Source organism: Lepidochelys kempii, chromosome 7 (genome assembly GCF_965140285.1).
Source record: "Lepidochelys kempii isolate rLepKem1 chromosome 7, rLepKem1.hap1, whole genome shotgun sequence".
In the NCBI taxonomy this organism is placed as follows: domain Eukaryota; kingdom Metazoa; phylum Chordata; order Testudines; family Cheloniidae; genus Lepidochelys; species Lepidochelys kempii.
The window spans coordinates 88523688-88546075 of NC_136386.1; the positions used below are offsets into that span (position 1 = coordinate 88523688).

General features: G+C 39.6%; 1 protein-coding gene and 1 long non-coding RNA gene across 6 annotated transcripts in view; one reads left to right on the forward strand and one right to left on the reverse strand.

Annotated features, from left to right (window-relative positions):
* The window catches only part of PCDH15 (protocadherin related 15), a 1335873-nt gene that overhangs the window by 1166619 nt on the left and 146866 nt on the right, over positions 1–22388 (forward strand). For all 5 annotated transcript variants that reach the window (XM_073353680.2, XM_073353679.2, XM_073353690.2 and 2 more), the window contains 2 exons: positions 11723–11863; positions 14692–14804. In XM_073353680.2, coding sequence (XP_073209781.1) covers positions 11723–11863; positions 14692–14804 — 254 coding nt within the window. The remainder of the gene's footprint in view (positions 1–11722; positions 11864–14691; positions 14805–22388) is intronic.
* Positions 4669–22388, reverse strand: part of LOC140914859 (uncharacterized) — a 58151-nt gene continuing 40431 nt past the window's right edge. The window contains exons 2-5 of the long non-coding RNA XR_012160020.1: positions 18084–18143; positions 13827–14043; positions 13521–13685; positions 4669–5226 (exon numbers count right to left, since the gene is read on the reverse strand). This is a non-coding gene — a long non-coding RNA (uncharacterized LOC140914859). The remainder of the gene's footprint in view (positions 5227–13520; positions 13686–13826; positions 14044–18083; positions 18144–22388) is intronic.

Here is a 22388-nt window from a genome sequence, read left to right on the forward strand (position 1 = left end):
CACAGTAGTAGAAGGTTCCTACCCTGAAGAGGAAGTGTTGCAATCTAAACAGACAGGTGCGGAGTGAAGCTCCGCATGGAGTGGGAGAAAGGAGGCACCACCTGGATCCTAGTGATCCCAGGAAGGAGTTCTCCCCTGCAGAATTCAGGAGGATGCTGGTGGAAGGGGTGGCCCTGCCTGGCCCCCATTTTATTCCTCTCTCCTAGTGCATCAATCCTTGCTTTGGCTGCTTCTGTTCCTACTGGCTGCATCTCTGGCTGACTCCTGTCTGCAGTTTGTCCTTTCTTTTGCCCATTTTACCGATTTAATACACACTTTCAGAGGCTCTGAGTTTCCAGGGGGCACTTGACCCCTACTCTGTCCCAGGCCCCACCCGCACTTCACCCCTTTCCCCAACTCCCTCCCTGTCTCTTCCCACCCCCAACCCTTCCCTCCCCCATTTCTCCCCCTCTCCTCCAGTGCCTCCTGCCCGCCACTGAACAGATGATCACTGTGGGCGGGAGGAGCAGGAGATGATCACCGGGGCCCACCGGCAGGCGGTAGGGCTGGATGGAGAGAGGGGGAAGAGTTGATCTGCAAAGCTACCCCAGAGCACCCATGGAGTCGATGTGTATGCACACATCCGGTCACTGAATGACTAATGAACATATTCTTTCTCATTTTAAATAGCGAATATTAGTTTTGCAAAATTTCACTAAAATGTTCGCTACTTAATTCTGGGCCATTTTCCTATCAAAAACTTTGTCAAGTTGAATTTTATTTCAAAACATGAAATTTTGCAGTTTTCGTGTTCCAGTGCAGAAATTCATTTTCAGATTTTTTAAATTTGATTACCGCCCCCCCCTCCAAAATAGGACTTTTGAATGAAAGTAGGTGGAACTCCATAAAATTTCAAATTCTGTGATGCTTCACAGGATGTAATTCATGGCAGATTTTGGCCCAGTATCTATAGATGCAGATAATTCATTAAGCTACTATTGTTGTTGTTTATTTCTCATTTTGCATATAGTGTCATAAACGCGCACAGTATTTCACTTGTGAATTCTGGACTGAAAATATAACTTAGTAAAACAGGATTCTGTTAGCAAGTCAATTCATTCCCTGTGCCACTATCCATGTTATTTCCCAGGAATAAAATCCATTCCATCCCTATAGACCTGGGGTTTTCCAGTTCTTTATGGGTGAACTATAGTGGAGCTTGAAAGATGAAATCCAGTGACCTCCTGTGTGACCTGGGCAAGTCACTCCAGCTTTCTATGTCTCAGTTACTCATCTGTAAAATGAGAGTAATGATATTTTCCTTCCTTTGTAAAGTACTCGGTCCAGATCAAATATCCAAAACTCTGAGTAAACTGGAGAATGGGCATGGGGCTTGAGCTGTCAACCCTGTGCATGGCGAGGCTTGGGATGTCAACCCTCCCAGGAGCTGACAGTAGGAGCCCCACCATGCGCAGGGCTGACAGCCTGAGCCCCACCGCTGTTAGCTCCAGGTGGCTGGTTGTTAGATTAATATGGAGAACCAGAAAATGGAGTCTTGGATAAATGAGGTTCTACTGTATATATATGAAAAACATTATCTAAGAGATTAATGTTATTTTATTGCCATCATCAACATCCCATGGCCATTTGAGAGGTACACAGGCCGCTCTGCCCCTGGCCTCCCTCCGCAGCCTCCTTGCATAGTTTAAGTGGTGTGGAATTTGGTACAGCCAGCTCAGTCCTGCATGCCTTTCTCAAACAATGTTCTTACTGAGGGCAGTAGGAGTTTTGGCTGTGTAAAAAAAGACAACCCCCCCACCCCCACTCCCAAAACTGGGTTATGCCATCTTTTAGAAATGGTGCATGCTATGGATGGCCCAAATGCTCGTAAGTGCTTACTTTTAATGTGGTACCTAACGCAGTTGTAGTGAGAGGAAAACTGAAAAATGGTGTTTTGTGTTGCTCTTGCTATGCATATTGCTTACTCAGTGGCTTCATGAACAGTTTTACCTAGCAGGTGTTGGGGTATGTCTACACTGCTGTTAAATACTTGTGGCTGTCCTGTATCGGCTGACTTGGCTTTGCAGGGCTTGGGCTGCAGGGCTGTAAAATTGAAATTGTAGATGTTTGGGCTTGGGCTTGGGCTGGAGCCTGAGCTCTGGGACTCATGGAGGCTTCATAGCAATTTTAAAGCCCAGTTGCTAGGGCCGTGTAAGCTTGAGTCAGCTGACATGGACAAGCCATGGATGTTTAATTACAGTGTAGACATATTCTGTGAGTCCCATTATAATATAGGCTTGCATCCAAAATTATTTAAAATACAGGCAAAAGATTAACTGTTAAAGAATAATAAAACTAGCATAAATAACCCACATTGTTATATCTAGAGCTGAGTGAATAATACATTTTTCAATAATATACAATAATACACCCTGGCAACTCCAATAATAAAAAGTTTCAGATCAAAACAAAAAACATTTTTTCCCAAAATTTTCTGCCAATTGAAAAACAATAACAAAAAATGTTTCAGGATAAATGAATCATTTGGTTCAACCTAAAAGAACATGTTTCGTTTCTATTCCAAGCCGGTTTTAGCCTTTTTTGAATTATTATGGGCCATTTCAAAGCAAAAAGTTATTTTGAATTGAAAAATCAAAACTTTTAGTTTCAAAAATGTTGAAATGAAACATTATCTTTTTTCAGAATGTTTTTGATTTTTTTTCTTGACTGAAATCGGTGAAACCAGTACAGATATGTGAAATGTTTCTATGTTGCCAAATCTGCATTGTTTGCCAAAAAAAGTTGCAGTTGAAAAACTTTATGCAATTCTAGCCAAATCATCCTTTGGTGATTTTGTCAATTATATTGTGGCCTATCTCTGTATCTATATATCATCATCCTGATTTTGTTGCTTTCAGAAATTATGACATAAAAACAAAGTTGGTAGCTGCATCAGAATCTGTAGTCACATGCCAGCTTTCTGTATTTAATTACCTAGTGTGTGGATCATTAATGATAATAATAGGTTTTGGTCTTCCAGACATAAGTGATTGTCATTCTGAACAAAATCATGTGGATTTGAGTATGTAATGTCTTGCTAATCATATCTTGAAGAAAAATTATTAAATTGGGTTTCCTCCTGACATTGAATGTATAATCACCTTGGTACACTATGACCTCTTTGAAATTCTTCATGTTTGCAAGGATCTGAACATCTTTAAAATTATATCCAATTAAATACTTTAATAGTTAAGCATGTTCTTTCTTAAAATACACCATTAAGGTCCCATTAGACATAGCCCCCCTGAGTTAGATGTGCAGTTCTTCACTGTCCCAACTCCACAGTGTGCAGGAGGAGTGTCCCCACTATGAAGCCCTTTTATTGTGTATGCTTTCCCTTATACGCCAGTCCTGTTCTTCAGGCCACTACAAAGTGGGGATTGTCCATCACCCTACTTTCTCTTCACCCACGTCAGGGTGCCATGTACCACCCGGGGACTAGGGACTACTGAGCAGACTGGCTTGTCTACAGATTGCACAACAGATGGATAAAGGTCCTTCTGCCCTAGCCCCACTGTGCACCCTGGTAAGAATCAGGAAGGATTAAGCTCTAAACTTCTTGTACTGTGGTGACAGATAAGCTTTTTTTAATCATATGTAAAACTGGGACCACCAGTTTGCAACTGGAATTAAAGGTTTACGTGCAATATGTGATTTTAGTCCAAATAAATAGAGCCAAATTCTGCTACATTACCCACATTGAGTAGTTCCTTACTCCTCAATGAGTCCTATTGATTTCAGATATACTATTCACCATGAGTAAAATCTGGCAGCTATACATTTCTGCAGTGTTCATTACCATAGTATCAGTGGAGCTATCTTACATAGTTTCAATAGAAATAAATTTGTGTTCTCAATGCCTCTTGTTTATCATCAACAGAATATATTCGAGTAGGATAAAAAAGTTCTTTCTTTTAGTAAAAGTATATTTTCTTCTCCACCTGGTTTTGATGCAGTTTGTGCTGCAAGTTCACTGTTGTACTTACTGATAATTTGTTGACATGCTGCGTAGAATGCATGATCAATAACAGCAAAGCTATTTTGTATCATATTAGTAAATGCAATTGAAAGTTACCAATCATATTTCATTAAACTTTCAGAGAAAATTCGCTTTTGATAATTTGCCTGATTAAGTACAATGCAGGTATTCAAATGCTATCTGCATGTATTTAGAAAATCAGTCAACATTTCTGGTTTCTGAATGTGAAACTGGGTCATGCAGAGTCTGATTCATCCAAAAATATCTGAAAATTTCAGGGCAATATAAGCTTTATTCCTATTTTTTTCTGATATCTTTTTTGCACCCTGCTGTTGGTTGTTTTTCCTCATAGAGCCCCTCAACATGTAATTTATATTCACAGAGATTGAACTGTTTTACTGTATGAAATGATGTAACTGTACATCATTTCATACAGTAGCTGCATGGCTCTGATAGAGGAAGGTGCAGTCACTGAATGTCTAGTCCAACACTCCAACTAGAAATTCAAAGGAGGTGAACTTTCTGAAATTTTCTTTGTCAGATACTGGTATAAAAGATGAAACATGTTTAGTTTTAATAATTAAACAGAACAAAGTTGATAAATGCTATAATGCAGTGCGCCACTAACTCAACTCACTTGAGGCAATGCTGCTTTAACAGGTCTGAAGGGGATCTCACGATGGTTGTTTGGTTGGCAGTTGATTTCATACAGAACATTTGTCATGATGGGAAACCATCATTTCAGCTGCTAGTGTTTCTGTTCAGTTTTGTGCCCCTCCACAGAATAAATTGGTTTGCTTAGATGTGAACATGTTTCATGATATATTGCTGAAAGTACATTTGGTATTCACCTCCCTGATGCACTAAGCTCCTCTCTGAAGCCCTGAGCCAGCTCATCCTGTAATATAGGCTGGGGGAAAGTATATGTTTTGGAAGTTTGCATCTTGTGTTGATCGTACAATTGTTGTTGCAATAGTAGTTACAGTGCCTGGAGGCCCAAACAAGATTGGTGCCTCATTGTGCTAGGTATTGAACAAGAGTAGGAGCTCCTGTCTCAAAAACCTTACTATATCAGTACACAAGGTAGGCAAAGAGTGAGGGAAAGAAAGTAAGTTTACAGATTTTACAGATGGGAAAGCAGTCTGAAAAGGAATTGCCAGTTGTCTAAGAGAAATCTTGTCTCTGATTGGAAAGAGCACAGCTGGTTCCTAGTGACAAAGAAGAAAAGTAATGAGGATAATAATTGGGTAGACTGATAATAACAAGAATAATAAATGATTTTATATTAACCAATATAAGCAAGCAAAAATCTCAGTTTGGAAAAACACATAAAAATACCTTTCTTAAATTCAGAGACGGCCCTGATTAATAGGAAATACTTTATGTAAAATAAAAGTATAAGTTTTATATAGACTGATTAAGCTCCAAGGAGACTCCAGACTCTGCAAAGCCTTGAAGAGCTCTACAGCAGCTACCCTTTCATCATACAGCCTCAGTTTTTTTGGTATCACCATCAGCATTTCGCCCAGCTGGCTAACAGCTGTAACTTTCTAAGCATCCCAGGGATATATACTTCTGTACTTTGTTTAACATACCACTTGATAGATCATAAGGATCGACACAAACTATAAAGCAGGGGTTCTCAACCTTTTTCTTTCTGAGGCCCCTGCAACATGCTATAAAAACCTCCAAAGCCCACCTGTGCCACCACAACTGTTTTTCTGCATACAAAAGCCAGGGCCACCATTAGGCAGTAGCAAATAATGCAGTTGCCTGGGGTCCCATGCCACAGGGGCCCCCGCGGAGCTAAGTTGTTCAGGCTTCAGCTTCAGCCCCAAGTGGCAGGGCTAAGGGCCCTGGGCTTCAGTCCCATGCGGTGGGGCTTCGGCTTTCTGCCCTGGGCCCCAGCAAGTCTAATGTCGGCGCTGCTTGGCGGCCCCCTGAAACCTGCTCGCAGCCCCTACGGGGGGCCCAGACCCGTGGTTGAGAATCACTGCTGCAAAGGACCCATCCATTCATTTAATTTGGGACCAGCAATTGTTTAAACAGTGCCTAAGGACTTGGTCTTGATACTTAAAGGTTGTTCCTTAGAGGTTCCTAGAGGGAGATTAATGGAATGATAATCAGAAGGTAATGGATACATTAGTTCAGGAGTTCACAAACATTTTTCCCTGAGGCCCACCTGTGCAGCTGCAGTTGGTACTGCGGCCCACTATTAACACTTCTTGAGGAAAATTATTTATTTTAATTATTACATACATGTAAACGATAACACCGTAAATAAACAATGTACATGTTTCCTTTTCATTTTAATGTAAACAATTGTAATAATAGAAATTCCTAGCAATGTGCACTCGAAGAAATGCTTCAAGAACAGTTTTAGTACACTGCACTTTAAAAAATGTTGAGATCAAAATGTGGTGTTCAAACAGGGAAAACACAATGTATAAAAGTACAATGTATAAAACTGAACAATAAGCAACACAAAAATGTTAACAAAATTGTTAAAAGAACACATTGGGTTATTTGTTGGTTTTAAAACAATAGTTGTCCAGTTTTGAAGACTATATTGTGGTTTTTTATTTGTTTAATGTTAAAATCTGAATTTCTGTGCTGTGTAAGGGAAAGACCCAGCCCTACTCTCTACTAATTAGAAAAGAATAAAATATTATAAATAAAAATATAAAATAACAATTATATTTTAACACACTGAGGCAACAGGTACTCATCCGATCCAGTAAAGAAGAAGTCTGGGACTTTCATTATCTTCACCACCAGTGCACCCTTCTCATTTTTGAAAAATAAATCGATCCATGTCAGATTGAAATACTGCTTGGCATTTTCTATACGTGTAAATGGCGGACTCCGTGTACGTAACTAGGTTACCTTGCAGTGAAATGCACCATCGTACGTGTGAGAATTAGGGCTGTCAAGCAATTACAAAAATTAATCATGATTAATCACATGATTAAAAAATTAATCATGATTAATCACATGATTAATTGCACTGTTAAACAATAATAGAATATAATTTACTTAAATGTTTTTGTATGTTTTCAACATTTTCAAATATATTGATTTCAATTACAGCACAGAATACAAAGTGTACAGTGCTCACTTTATATTTATTTTTATTACAAGTATTTGCACTGTAAACAAAAAATATTATTTTTCAATTCACTTAATACAACTAGTGTAGTGCAATCTCTATCGTGAAAGCTGAACTTACAAATGTAGAATTATGTGCAAAAAAAGGCATTCAAAAATAAAAAATGTAAAATTTTAGAGCTTGCAAGTGTCACTCAGTCCTACTTCTAGTTCAGCCAATTGCTCAGACAAACAAGTTTGTTTACATTTGCAGGAGAAAATGTTTCCTGCTTCTTGTTTACAGTATCACCTGAAAGTGAGAACAGACATTCTCATGGCACTGTTGTAGACGGCATCACAATATCTTTACGTGCCAGATGCACTAAAGATTCATTTTTTCCCTTGTGCTTCAATCACCATTCCAGGGGACATGCTGATGATGGGTTCTGCTCAATAGCAGTCTAAAGCACTGTGGACTGACGCATGTTCATTTTCATTATCTGAGTCAGATGCCACCCGCAGAAGGTTGATTTTCTTTTTTGGTGGTTCGGGTTCTGTAGATTCCACATCGGAATGTTGCTCTTTTAAGACTTCTGAAAGCATGCTCCACACCTCGTCCCTCTCAGATTTTGGAAGGCACTTCAGATTTTTAAATCTTGGGTCGAGTGCTGTAGCTATCTTTAGAAATCTGACATTGGTACCTTCTTTGAGTTTTGTCAAATCTGCAGTGAAAGTGTTCTTAAAATGAACAACATGTGCTGGGTCATCAACTGAGACAGCTATAACATGAAATATATGACAGAATGCAGGTAAAACAGAGCAGGGGACATACAATTCTTCCCCAAGGAGTTCAGTCACAAATTTAATTAACACATTAGTTTTATAACGAGCATTATCAGCATGAAAGCATGTCCTCTGGAATGGTGGCCAAAGCATGAAAGGGCATACAAATGTTTAGCATATCTGGCATGTAAATACCTTGCAATGCCAGCTACAAAAGTGCCATGCAAATGCCTGTCCTCACTTTCTGGTGACATTGTAAATAAGATGAGGGCAGCATTATCTCCCATAAATGTAAACAAATGTTTTTGTCTTAGCGATTGGCTGAACAAGAAGTAGGACGGAGTGGACTTGTAGGCTCTGAAGTTTTACATTGCTTTGTTTTTGAGTGCAGTTATATAACCCAAAAAAAAAATCTACAGTTGTAAATTGCACTTTCACGAGAAAGAGATTGTACTACAATACTTGTACAAAGTGAATTGAAAAATACTGTTTATTTTGTTTACCTTTTTATAGTGCAAATATTTGTAATAAAAATAAAATACACTTTGATTTCAATTACAACACAGGAAACAATATATATGAAAATGTGGAAAAACATCCAAAATATTTAATAAATTTCTATTGGTATTCTATTGTTTAACAGTGTGATTAAAACTGCGATTAATCGCAATTAATTTTTTGAGTTACTCGCGTGAGTTAACTGTGATTAATTGACAGCCCTAGCGAGAATTAAACTTGACATTGTGCAGATTGATTTTTAAAAAAATAAAGTTTTTTCAATACTCTGTCCAAAATATGCAGCTTTTATTTACATTACATGAGTCACATGGAGTTAAAGATTTGCTGGACTGGAGAATGCAGTTGTGCTGGCAGACCAGCCAGGACTGAATTGTAGCTCATAGTTTGTGACCCCCTGCATTAGTTAATTGCATCCTTTTAAAGGAAATGTTTTTATTTAAGATATTAGTATTAATAGAGATGAAATCAGTTAAATGAACCTCTGTTAGAAAATGCTGTTTATTTAGTTTGTTAATATTAATATGTCATCGTGTCAGGTTACAGTAGCTGCAAAATTAATTTGTTATAACCGCCCAGTATTGATTCTTACTTTCCTTTGCCTTTCCTCTGCTTCCCCTTTTAATTTGTTTTTCTGGTAGTGAATGTGTCTGCGATCTGTGTGAGACATGCACAGATAGATGTAGGCTTTCTGTAATAAATCCCTTTCCTTGGATGGGGGCTCAGTATATAATTGTTAATTACAGTAGCTACTTAAAATCAAATGGATACATTGTGTTTTCTAACAGCACTGGTAAGCAAGCCTTGACAGCTGATGAAGAGTACATCCTTCTTTTTGTTTTCTGATTCTGTATGTAAAACAAAATCCAATATCTAACAGTTCAGCAGTGCTTTTAAAGCACAGCTGCACATTGAGTGGCAGAATTCCCTGCCAGGCAAGGGGAGGGCAGCAGGTGCATCCTCTACAGGAGTGCAGCATATGCTTACTTGAGCACCTGCACATGGCATCCCCCATCTTGTTCCTCTTGGGGTGACTTATGCCTCCAGAATACCTGGATCAACCAGTAAAGTGCTTGAGGAGCAGTAGGACTGCTACTCCACTGGTGTGCACAGGCACCTGGGGGTGCATATGTCCTTCTCAGCTCCTGTTGCACACCTGTGGACTAACTGATCCTAATTATTTAATTACATACAGAGGTGGATCTGCTTGAGAAACTGAAAAACAAAATGTATGTCTATATGGTGTGTTGGAAATTATACTCTAATTAAAATGTTGCTGAAAGCTACGTTAGAGGGTAGACAACCTTAAGCAATGCCTCTGTTCCTTACTCTGCCAGCTAAAAATCTCAAAAATCATAGATCCCAATAATGCTCTCAATTACAACTATGAAACTCCATCAAATTGAATGGAATCAGAGGAGTAACAGCAGCATTTGGCTCAAAGCATATAATTATTAAAGTAACAATGCCATTAGAAATTGGTGGACATTCAGTTAGAAATTTGACCAGTGGTCTGTATGGTCCAGTGTCTTGTCACTGACAGTGGCCAATACCAGATACTTCTTAGTAGGCTACAAGAAACTTCAAAATGGACACTTATAGAGTAACTTGCCCATAGACGTAGTTTTTTTCTAAACCTCATCAATCAGTTTTTGGTTTGTTCCCTGGTGTATGAGGGCTTATATCTAAAAAACGCATGAAATGCTTTTTATTTTAATAGTTTTTGTTCTATTTTGGGGTATATCTTGTTAATTTATTTATCCGTTCCCCTCCCCGCAACCCAGGGGGTTGGCTCCTGCCCCCGGGAGGTGGGAGGCCCTGGTTGGGTAGCACAGAATGAGCACGTCCCACACTCACTTTGCAGAGGTGGCTCCTGTCCCATTGAGCTGAGCCTGGCTCCCCATTCCGTGTATTGTGACCTGGCACACTGAGTCACAATGTCACTCACTCCAATTTGGCCTGAGAGGTGCTCATGTGCCGGGTCACAACTCTGGGAATGGGGAACTGGTCCCAGTCTTATAGGACAGGAACCATAGGAGCCACCACTGTGGGAATGAGTATTTTTGTTTTATTTCATTTTCCTTGTTTTTCATGTTTTTTTTGTGTTTCACATTTGTGAAACACATGGAGCTCTACATATATGTATTCTAGTGTTTGTCTTAGCTAAAGTAACTGTTGATCTTCTTATTGGTGTAAAAACACACATAGTTAAGGTTGCACAAACATTCCTATTCTAAGAAGTAATTTTCAGGCTCTGTTTGGAGCTGGTCAGGACTAGAGCTGGGCAAAATGCTGTAACCAATGAGTTATTCCCTGAAAAATACAGGTTTGGGTTGACCCAAATTATTAATGTGTTTGGCACAAATTCACCAAGTCGTTTGGACGAAAAAAATTGCTGGGAGCTAAATTCATAAGGGGACTTAGGCACCATTCCCAGAGGACAAGAAGGGGACTCGTGATGCTGCTGTCAATGACAGCCTTATGCCCAATAGCCCATTTGTTAGGACATTCACCTGGGATGTGGTGGATCCAACTTCAAGTTCCTGCTCCAGTGATCTTTCAATTATTTATACAAAGTGGAACAGCTTCAACTTGTAACTTGAAATCTGATGGAGCGTCCCCATGCCACAAAGGTGTCTTTTAGTGGTCTGGTGAAAATTGGTTGAGTATGTCAAAGCTATAACAGTGGTTTAAAACTATATTTGCATATGCACACAATTTTGTAATGCAGTCTCTTAACAGTCTGCTAATGTTATTTATTCTCTGTGCAAATGGATGTAGTTTAGAAAAGCTCATAGGCAGTGCTATGCCTTTTTCAGTGATGGCTGAGGAAGGAGGCAAGTGTCCTAAGGTTGTGTAAAACTCTTTCCTTTTATCCGTTTTATCAGTTTGTTGTTTTTCAGTTTCAATTAATGTCCCCTTGTTCTTGTATTATGAGATTTACCTTTTCTGTTCTATTAATGATTTTGTAAACCCTCCCCCCTTGTTTATATCCTCACCCCTTGTTTATATCCTCTTTAAACTAAACAGTCCCGTCTTTTCAATCTTTCTTCATAAGGAAATCTTTCCAAACCTCTAATAATTTTCATCACTCATCTCTGAACCTCTTCAATGGCAGCTGTATCTTTTTTGGGAGAATCCCTTAGAAATGAACATAGTTTTCCCAATGGGGATAGGCCATCAGTCTATGTTATAATATTTTCCAGTGTTGTTTTCTGTCCCATTCTTTATACATCTCCTTATTTTGTGCAAAACTAAGAAAGTATTTCAATATTTGTGTTGAATTCTTCCAATTGTAAATATACATTTGCTTTACAGGGTACACCAGCAAGTCGTGTAAGGTACAAAGTAGATGTCATCCAGTTCCCTTACAGTGCCAGCATTTTTGATGTAGAGGAAAATTCAGGACGTGTAGTAACTCGAGTAAATCTTAATGAAGAGCCCAGTACAATATTTAAGGTATGAATATCAGCAGGCATATGCATATACATGAATAAAAATATGAAATATGACAAATGTTATTTCATTTATACCTTTGGTTTTATATTATGTATTATTTCAAATTTAACCAGTTTTCATTTGTGATTGAAGAAAATGTAGTTTGAATTAAAACCTTGTTTCCTCTTTTCTAAGTTTTCGGACTTACTGTTCTGGAGATGTTATTTTTGGTTTTGTTTCTTTAAGTAAAACTACATCCATAATTAGTACAAAATTTATCCTCAGGGCCACAAGTGGCCCACTAGCAGTATATTTTCCTGTTATATAGGAGAGACAGACTCCAAGCCTCATTGTTTACTTTCAGATTAGCAAAAGCTATGAGAGCTGTGAAATAATCTGTGCAGTTTCTGGAGGAAAAAATTAAGAATTCTCTCTCTCAGGTCTGTTAATGAGCAGTGTTGCTATGCAGTAGCTAGATGCCGACAGACAGGCAAAGCCTCCTCTGGTTAGGCACTATGATAGTGGTTGTGACGTGGTAGTTTTGAACAGATGGAAGAATGGATCTTCAAGGCAAATAAGAACCACCTAAATTCTCCCCTACCATACACTCTATGCAAACCCATTGACTTCAGTAGAGTCATACAGAGTGCAAGTCAGGGCAAAGTTTGATTCCAGATATGTCTAAGATTCTCTTAAAAGAGCAGGGTGGAGAAAAGAAGCCGTCTCTCTGAAAGTTATATAAGAGGTAGTACTGGGTATCTGTCTACGTATTTGTCTTGTATAAAGCCTATCAAAAAGTGTAATTAGAATGAAATGCTGTTTCTATTAATTGTCTGATGGTGGTAAGAAATTCAGCATAAAGTTTTGATGAAACTTTGATGGAATTTTCAGTTTATTAAAGCCATACTCTAAAAAAATAAATTGATGGCAAAGAATAATTTGACAAAGAATTAATTTTTTTTGTGGTATTGTTTTCATTGTACCTGAAGGCGGAGGCTCAAATGTAGAACAATTAGTGGTTTTCATTTGATTTGTTGGGTTGTAATAGCTCTTTTTTAATCACACTTTTTCCTAGCTGAAAATGACAAAATGTCAATGGGAGAAAAATGTATAAATGTATCTTGTAATGATTGGGGTTTTTTAATGTCTAATTTCCTGATGTGGAAAATACCATCTGTCAAAATGTCCTTAAGTCATGTTTTTTCCCCTTCCTTTTGTTTATATAGTTTTGAAACTAGGATAGAAGAGATGTTTGTTTATTTTTAAATGTAATGACATAAACCTGTTCAGTCACTGTTTCACATTTCTGCTTGAATAATGTTGCATTCTGTGGATTAATCTGACAACATGAAAAGTTTCTGATTTGCTTTTGAGTCAATACATGGATAAAATTTTCCAGAGGAGGAATTATTTTGTGCTCACATTAGTATTAATATGATACAGGCTTTCTATCACCCCTCTATGCTTCCCATGAATTCTCCAATAAGCGGTCAAATTCTGAAGCCCAGTTACACAGCTGTAGGAGACATGGCAGCTACATTCCTACATATGTTGTCTCTGCATTGACCCTACTGATTCTGCGAAGAGATGGGCCTCATGCAGAAGGGGGATAGAAGGGCTGTGCTGGAGTGAGGTGCAGAGTAAGTCAAGAGTGGTGAATTCTTGAAATAAAACTGACCTTAGGGGCAGAGGTATTGGGGTGGAGGCTGTCCTATCATTTTCCGTCTCAGTAGCCTGGTTGTTCTCCTCTTACTAGTTGACAGCTGTGCTTCAAACCTCTCAGCTTAGAGTGAGAATAAATGATCTTATTTACAAGCAATCTGGTTTGTCTCAGCTGAGGGATCTAGGATTGAACAGGCATGGACACCAAATAAGCAATAAAACGTGAACAGAAACAAGAATAAGAGAAGTACCCTTACAATCTAAGGAGATCTTTCTAATTTATTTTTCTAGCACAGTAGTGGTCTGGGATGACAGGGCTCACCTTGCTGTCTGTAGTGCATTACTTGTTCTTTGGATATAGGACTTCAATTTTGAATTCTGTCTCCTTTCAGCTGCACTGAATTCACAGTTTTGTTGAAAATTTGGAAATCTGATCTTTCTCAATCTGAAAAGCTTTTTTGAGGGAATTATTTAATGTTAAAAAACACTATGGTACGGCAGGTGAAGTCATCATGTTCAGATTGCAGGTAGATGGCAATCTATAATCAGAGAAAACAGAAAATCCTTATTACAAAATAGCATTAAAATGTATATAGGTTCCCAAAGTCATGCTGGCATGCCAACATTTAGTGTGCCATTTTGAATCATGAGACAGCCTTGCTCTTGGGGGATAACGTCCATAAGTTGGGGAGCTGTAAAAAGGGACAACATGTGATAGCCTATTATCAGCCACAGGGATGCAGAATCTCCAAAATAAGGATTTGTAAAAGTGGGATTTACCTGTTATGGTAGAAGAGCTGAAATGGTTTCAACCATATCTTTGGTTTGATCAAATACTATATTAAGGAAATCCACTAGATAGTTTAAAGAATGTACTTTGGGCTGTCACTGTATTTTGGAGCTGGTATTTTGTATAAGAGAATGGAGACTTGAATTCAAGTTTGCAGCATACGTGCGTTTAAAGATTTCCTGAACTCTGCATGATCAGTTAAGCCTATAGCTGGTTATCGTTGCCTTTTTTGCCTGTATATTATGTCCCTATGTTATTTTATGATAGCATCTGATTTGCATTTTTAAAAAATGATATCCAGTTTGTGAGCTCCTGAAAATGTAAGGGTCCCCTGGATAGAAATCGACATAAAATATTTCTATCCATGTTAAATGAGTGATTTTTGTTTTGTTTATAGCTAGTGGTCATTGCATATGATGATGGTGATCCTGTGAAGTTCAATACCACCACTGTAGAAATTGCTGTATTGCAACCCTCAGTAATTCCACGATTTACCCAGGATGAATACAGGTATAGTGTTTTGTTTCCATCACTAGTACTTCTTTTGATACATTTAAAACAGCTGCTCTTTGAACTCCTATCTTACGTATGCTGGTGATTATTACAGTGTGCTGCTAATGCCACTCTGTGATGCTTCCTGCACAGTCTTAAATTTATTATCACTGTAAATTATCACAAAAATGTACTAATTTGTAATGATACAAGAGGCTAACAATGTACTTGTTTCATTTTCAGTCTCATGTTATTGAATGTTATGCCTCTTGACAATTGGTTGGACCCAGGCATAGAAAGACTGACCATATTTACTGATTATGCTGGTGTACTGAAAGCTTTTATGACATCAGTGTAGCAGTTCAGACCAGTTTTTTTTAAAAGTGACTAATTATTTGTGGCTCCTCAATTTTTGTGTGCACAAGATGAGACACATTAAAGGGCACTGATTTTCAGAAAGTGTTGACGACTATGAGGAGAAGAAACTAATTTGGCTGGAGTTACACAAAGGGGAGAATACCACCTCTGCCTGAACATATCCACCTCTCCATGAATGCATGGCCAAGAAGATGGGGGGAAATGTCACAGTGGAAGTCTGTGCCTAAGTCAGTGCTAGTAGAAGCATCATTAACTGTGGCATTGTTAACCTGCAACTCCTTGGGAAAGGGGATAGAGGGTGGAGGGGTATGCGTGCACATATACAAGTGTGGGAGGACTGGGAGGGAAGTAGGCTCCAGGAGCTGCACTGACATCACCATACATAAGTTCTGGATATGGATCTCTTTATCTGTAGATCCTGGGGATACATAAGTTTAGGAGGCTGTGTGGCATGCCTTCTTCACAGACCTCCAAATCCTTCCCACTGGGAGGAACAGTTTGAAGGAATTTTCTTGAGGTGAACTTCTCAGAGTTCCCTGGCTCCCTTTAATCCTCTCTCCTGTATAAATCTGCAGGAGGGTATAATTTAGCATAGAATTTCCAAATTCCATTGTCTGGCTCATTAGAGCAGATGTGCAAAGAATAAAAGGTGTCTGACTGGAGAAGTATAGTTCTGTTATTCCATTGCTCAACCCTGTATTTTACCTTGGGGTAATCAGTTTGGAGAACAGGATGCTGTCTTGTTTCACTCTGCTATCCTGGTTGTTGAGGTAGGAGAAGCAGTCCTGCTCCTATCTGTTCCCATGGCCATAGCAACCACAAAATGGAACTCTCTTACTAAAAATTGGTTGCATCATACTCTTATTAGTTCCATATGTGGTGCATACCTCTAAACACAGAGATCCCATCTTCTGCATTGATGTGGGACTCAGCTGCTACTGTAGCACAGAGCCCCCAAGGTCTGTAGTCAGTGCTGAGGGAGGTTATGGGAACTGGGAAGGCCACAGTGAAGAGTTGACTTGCCTGGGAGGGATGTAAGTTTCCCTCTTCTGTCCCATACCCGTACCTGTGCTATACTACCTTCCCTGTATTGCCCCAGCCAGGGCCACTACAGACGTGAGAATTATGTCTCAACATGGTTCCAGTACAGTCACACTGTGAGGGATCCATGGTGAGGGGAAAGATTCTCTGAACCAGAGTCACTGTGGAATTACAAGGGGGAATCCTTGTGAAGATTTAAAAACAAACTAACTTCCCCACAACTTTTAACCCAGGCGGGGATGATTTAGCCCCAAACTATGAAAAGTTTAAAATAAAACATAGAAACAAGAATTGGAGCAAAAACAAACAAACAAAAAGGCAATGATATTTGGTGATAAATCTAACTGTGCTTCAGGCACCAAAAATTCATATTGACCGATGGAGGGACCAGCCAACTGTCACATCAACAAATAATATGCAAATGTTTATCTTTTTCCAGTCTGATCTAGACAGGATAGCAAAACATTCTGCAAGCCACTTCTCTAGATTAGCCAGGCTATTATTGGTCAGCACAATCTTGTCCCAGCCTCCATTTTGACTTATAAAACCTCTCCACAGCTCCTGGGTATTAGCAGGCACTAGCGACTGGAAAAGTTCATGGGTTGAAAATGGCACAGTTAAAACAGTGATTGTTTGGAAGTTTTGTTCCCATTAAGAGCACAGTTCCCATGATTTGCCTAGAGTGAAGGATAGTTTGTGTAAAGCTTAGTCTTAACCCCTTTTAGAAAATGTTGATGTTGTAGGTATAATCGAAGTCTCCATGTATACAGACCTTAGCTGTACTCTAATCTGGATAATTTTCATCCAGCCAATATACACCATTCACATTGCACTATTGAGTCCCAATCCCGACTGAGGCCTTTTGAGTGTTTCCATAATACAAATAATAATCGTCAAAAGGGTGACAGGTAAGCAAACTTTATTTTACACTCTAACAATTTGATAAAGATCAAACCAATTTTCTTGAAAATTAGTAAACAACAATACTTGTGCCTTTGGACTGCTTAATTTGCAACATTTGAATATGGAACAAATATTTACAGCTGGTTTATAACTCCTTGAAAATGAGAGATTCATGTTTACAGAAAACTGCATTATGAGCCCTATATTTCTAGAAATTTATAACCTAGCTGTAAATATTTGCTCCAAAATGAAATGTAGCAAACTACTCAGTCTGAGGTCATTGGTATTTATTGTTTACTAATTTCAGGTTTTATTAAGTTGTTAGAGTATATAATGAAGTATGCTAGTCTGTAAACCTTTAGATTATTACTACTATTATTATTGTTTGTTTGTATTATGGTAATGCCCAAAACATAGAAATGATCCAGGTTACAAGGTGGTTTAAATCAGTGTAGTAGTATTAATTTCAGTTCAGCTATACTGAAGTACACGAGTTTAAAAATGTAACTAGGTTAGGCAAATAACAATAATGAGCATTTTATTACCATAGCTAAAAATTGAATCAATATTTCTGAAACCAATAGCTTTCTTGAAGCAAAGTAATAAGCTACAAAATAAATTTGCAAAAATCTGACAGAAGGGGGTGATGAGGAAAGCTTACATTTTGAGGATTTATATTTTAAAACAGCAATATGAAATTCAAAGGAATAGTATGAAATTTCAAACTGGTGGTTTAAGAAGAGAGTTTTCATTTTGGAGATCTTATTTCTGCTGTCTTTGGTATTTTTTCATTTAAGAAAACATCTCACTAAATTTACAAAGTGTAGTCAGATGGAATATAAACTGTAACAGAAGCTAGATCTTTGTGTAAAATTGGTACTATTTTAATTCTTGCATGTTACTTTCAAATGGATGTATATTTGTGCAGAATCTAAAAAACGTCTACAGTAGGGGTAAGCATATTTTATTACTTACCTTTATGATGTAAAGGATAGGTTATGGAGAAAATCTTCTGATGAAGTGCTGTCGTAGAACCTAAGAAGGGTATATAAAAGCAAGTGTCTCATCAGTGCCCACTGGCTCTGAAGCTTAATGATAATTATATTGTGAGCATTGCTAACTGTTTCACAGATTATCATTTTAATACGAACATTCAATGATTATGGAACGATTATGGGATTGTGGGCAGACCTCGGTTAGTTTCCCATCACCTTTCTCCAGTCCTTGATTAATCCAGCATGCTGTTTTGTTTATAAATTTACATTTTAGGAGAGCTATGCAAACCTTTGCCACTGAAACCTAAAACAGAATAATTCAATATAAAAATGAAACTAGTATTCTTAGGAGGCTAGCCTGAGATTTTCCTTTGTCTGAAAACCAAGTTGATTTGGGGCTGCTGCTCCCCACGACATTTCCCCCTGCATTCTTCAGGTGTCAGTCCTTCCTGACCATACGGGGAAAGCATCCAGGACCTTGTCCATCAGTAAGGGAGACAGATACCATTCCAAGTCCCCAGCAACCACCCAATTCAATAAAACCAACTCATCTCAAAAGCACTGAAAATACATGTCACCCCCACCAGTGGTTTTAGGTAACAATTTAAGGTACATCTACACTGCACACCTCTGGTGGTGGTGTGTAGAGTATGTGTACTCCTCAGTGAAAAGCCGGCTGCATCCACCCTGTGGTGTGTAGCTACAGAAAGCAGCAAAAGGATCCAGAAATGGCAAGGCAGAGGGTAAAGGCTCCAGGAGCAGCGAGGCAGTGGACACTGCTGGTAAAAGAGCAGTGTAGATGGGAGAACCACTACTCGGCATGTAGAGGGCTGTGTAGGGCAGGGATTCTCAACCTTTTTCTTTCTGAGGCCCCCCTGATATGCCATAAAAACTCCATGGCCCACCTGTGCCACTACAGCGGCTTTTCTGCATGTAAAAGCCAGGGGTGGCATTAGGGGGTAGCAAGCAGGAGAATTGGCAGGGGCCCCACACCACAGGGGGCACTGTGAAGCTAAGTTGCTCAGGCTTCTGTTTCAGTCCTGGGTTGTGGGGCTCAGGGTCCCCCCTGGGCTTCATTCCCATGTGGTGGGGCTTTGGCTTTCTGCCCTGGGCCCCAGCAAGTCTAACACTGGTCCTGCTTCGCAGACCCCCTAAAACCTGCTCACGGATTCTCAAGGGGTTGAGAACCACTGGTGTAGGGTATATGCCTTAAGGGTTCAGGTGTGTCTTCATTCACTAAGCAGTGCCTCACCATCTACCCTGCTATTTATACCCTGGCTAGGGATGCGTGCAGGTTAGCTCTTCTACATGCCACCATAAAGAGTGGTTTCAGAGTAGCAACCGTGTTAGTCTGTATTCGCAAAAAGAAATGGAATACTTGTGGCACCTTAGAGACTAACCAATTTATTTGAGCATAAGCTTTCGTGAGCTACAGCTCACTTGTAGCTCACTGTAGCTCACAAAAGCGTATGCTCAAATAAATTGGTTAGTCTCTAAGGTGCCACAAGTACTCCTTTTCTTTTTACCATAAAGAGTGTTCAGTGTAGAAGTGCCTTTAGAATCTAGGCTGCTTGAGGAGCTAGGTATGGTGTCTGTCCCCACTTTCCAAATGGGTTTGCTGCGGGCATATTCTTTTCTCGTTCCAATCCGGGCCAGCTCCAGGCACCAGCTTTCCAAGCAGGTGCTTGGGGCAGCATTTAGAATGGGGTGTCAGTCCGTGTCCCGCGGCGGCTTTCGGTGGCAGCTCCGCCGCTGTTGCGGAGGCGGCAATTCGGCGGCAACTGCTTGTGTCGGCAAAATCGGTAGAGCCGCCCCTGGTTCCAGTGTTGTTTCTCCTGACCTGCATGATTCTTTTCCTCCAACTTTTTTTCCCCCATGTTGCAGCTTTTCCCTTTAAATCTGCCACTCCAGGCTTTGCTGTCCTAGGGAACAGAGTCTGGACAAGGCCATTGCTCTGGTTGCTGCATATGTGCCAATTATTGGAGTGTAGAACTTGAACTGACTGTGAATTGCTTAGCTTTGGGGGTCTGTTCCCTTGCCTCTGCATATCTCCATGACTGCTTTTTAGGGAGCTGTGCATAACTCATTTTCTCTAACTTTTCTTTCCTTGTCTCTTCCCCAAAATAACAAACCACTTTCCCTTTTGCTTTACCTTTGCAAATGTTTGTTTTTACTGCTGATTGTCACTTGCTGCAAATTCCCACTGTCACAGTTTGAATCCCAACACAACTGCCACCATTGTCATGGCTACAAGGTAAACTAGTATCTTATACCCCTTTTAGTCTATCTCATGTGCACCCCTCAGGTGACAGGTTTGGTTTCCTGCACCTCGCTCTGGGTGGAAACAGGTGTCCACCCACTCTTAGACTCACGACTGGCTCTAGGCACCAGCAAACCAAGCATGTGCTTGGGGCGGCGCAATTCCAGGGGAGGCATTCTGGGTGTCTGGGTTTTTTGTTTTTTGCTTTTGTAGTTGTGCTCTCGGAGGTGGGTTTTGGTTTTTTTTATGCTTGGGGCTGCAAAAAACCTAGAGCCGGCCCTGTTTAGACTGGATCTCTGGGCTGCAGCCCCAGGCGTCTGAACCATGTTAACACAGGTCCAGCTCTGTGTTGGCACCTGTAAGACTTGCCCTATGGACACCATACATTTTCAGTGACACAGAAACACTGTCTTCAAAACAAAGCATTATTTATTCACTCCTAAAGTACAAAATGCATAGAGCAAAGAGGAAAAACAATAAAAAGCCTTCACACATGAGTATTATCAGTCTCTGGCAGGAAGAAACAGACAATCCTTGCTGTAGTTTCTCCCTCTCTGTGTGTTTTCCAGCTTGTCAGCTTTTCGTTGACACCCCAGGCAGTCTCTGGCCCCTGGCTTAACCCTCATCCTTTCTAGGCCACAAAGTCCTCTAGTATTATTGGGTACATCTACAAAACAAAAACACCGCAGCAGTGAGTTTCAGAGCCTCGGTCAACTGACTTGAGCTTGCACTATGGAGCTAAAAATAGCAGTGTAGATGCTCCCACTCGGATTGGAGCCTGGGCTCTGAGACCCAGCAAGGGAAAAGGATTTCAGAGCTCGGGATCCAGCCCAAGTGGGAACATCTACGCTGCTATTTTTAGCCCTGTTAGCACAAACCACGTGAGTCAAAGTGAGTTGACCTGGGCTATGAGATTCGCTGTTCACAAGGGGTTTTCTGCAGTGTAGATATACCCTTAGTGTTAATAGATTCATAGATTCCAAGACCAGAAGGGACTATTGTGATCACCTGACCTGACATCCTGTATATAATATAGGATATAGAATTTCCCCAAAATAATTTCTACACCATCTCTCTTAGAAAAACATCCAATCTTGTTTTAAAAATTGCCAGTGAGGAGAATCCATCACAACTCTTGGTAAATGGTTAATTACCTTCACTGTTAAAAATGTACACCTTATTTCGAATCAGAATTTGTCTAACTTCAATTTCTATCCATTGGATCATGTTATACCTTTCTCTGCTACAGAGAAGAGCCCATTATTAAATATTTGTTCCCCCTGTAGGTACTTAAAGGCTTTAATCAAGTCACCCTTAACCTTCTCTAGTTAAATTAAATAAATCGAGCTCCTATCACTATAAGGCATGTTTTCTAATCCTTTCATCATTCCCATGGCACTTCTCTGAACCCTCTCCTATTTATCAATATCCTTTTTGAACTACAGACACCATAACTGGACACAGTATGTCAGCAATAGTTGCACCAGTGCCAAATACAGAGGTCACATAACCTCTCTACTCCATATTCAAGATTCCTTGGTTTATGCATCCAAAGATCACATTAGCCCTTTTGGTCACAGTATCACACTAAGAGCCCATGTTCAGCTGAGTATCCACCCCCCACACTAAATCTTTTTCAGAGTCACTGCTTCCTAGGATAGAGTCCCCCACCATCCTGTAAGTATGACCTACATTCTTTGTTCCTAGATGTATACATTTACATTTAGCTATATTAAAATGGATATTGTTTGACTGCACCCAGTTTATCAACCAATTCAGATTGTTCTTTCTCAGTGACCTGTCCTCTTCATTATTTACTGTTCCCCTAATTTTTGTCTCATCTGCAAACTTTATCAGTGATGATTTTATGTTTTCTTCAAAGTCATTTATAAAAATGTTAAATAGTGTTGGGACAAGAACCGACCCTGTGGGACCCCAGTAGAAACACGTCTGCTCTATGATGAGTTTCCATTTCCATTTTGAGGCCTCTCAGTTAGCCAGCTATTAATCCATTTAATGTGTATC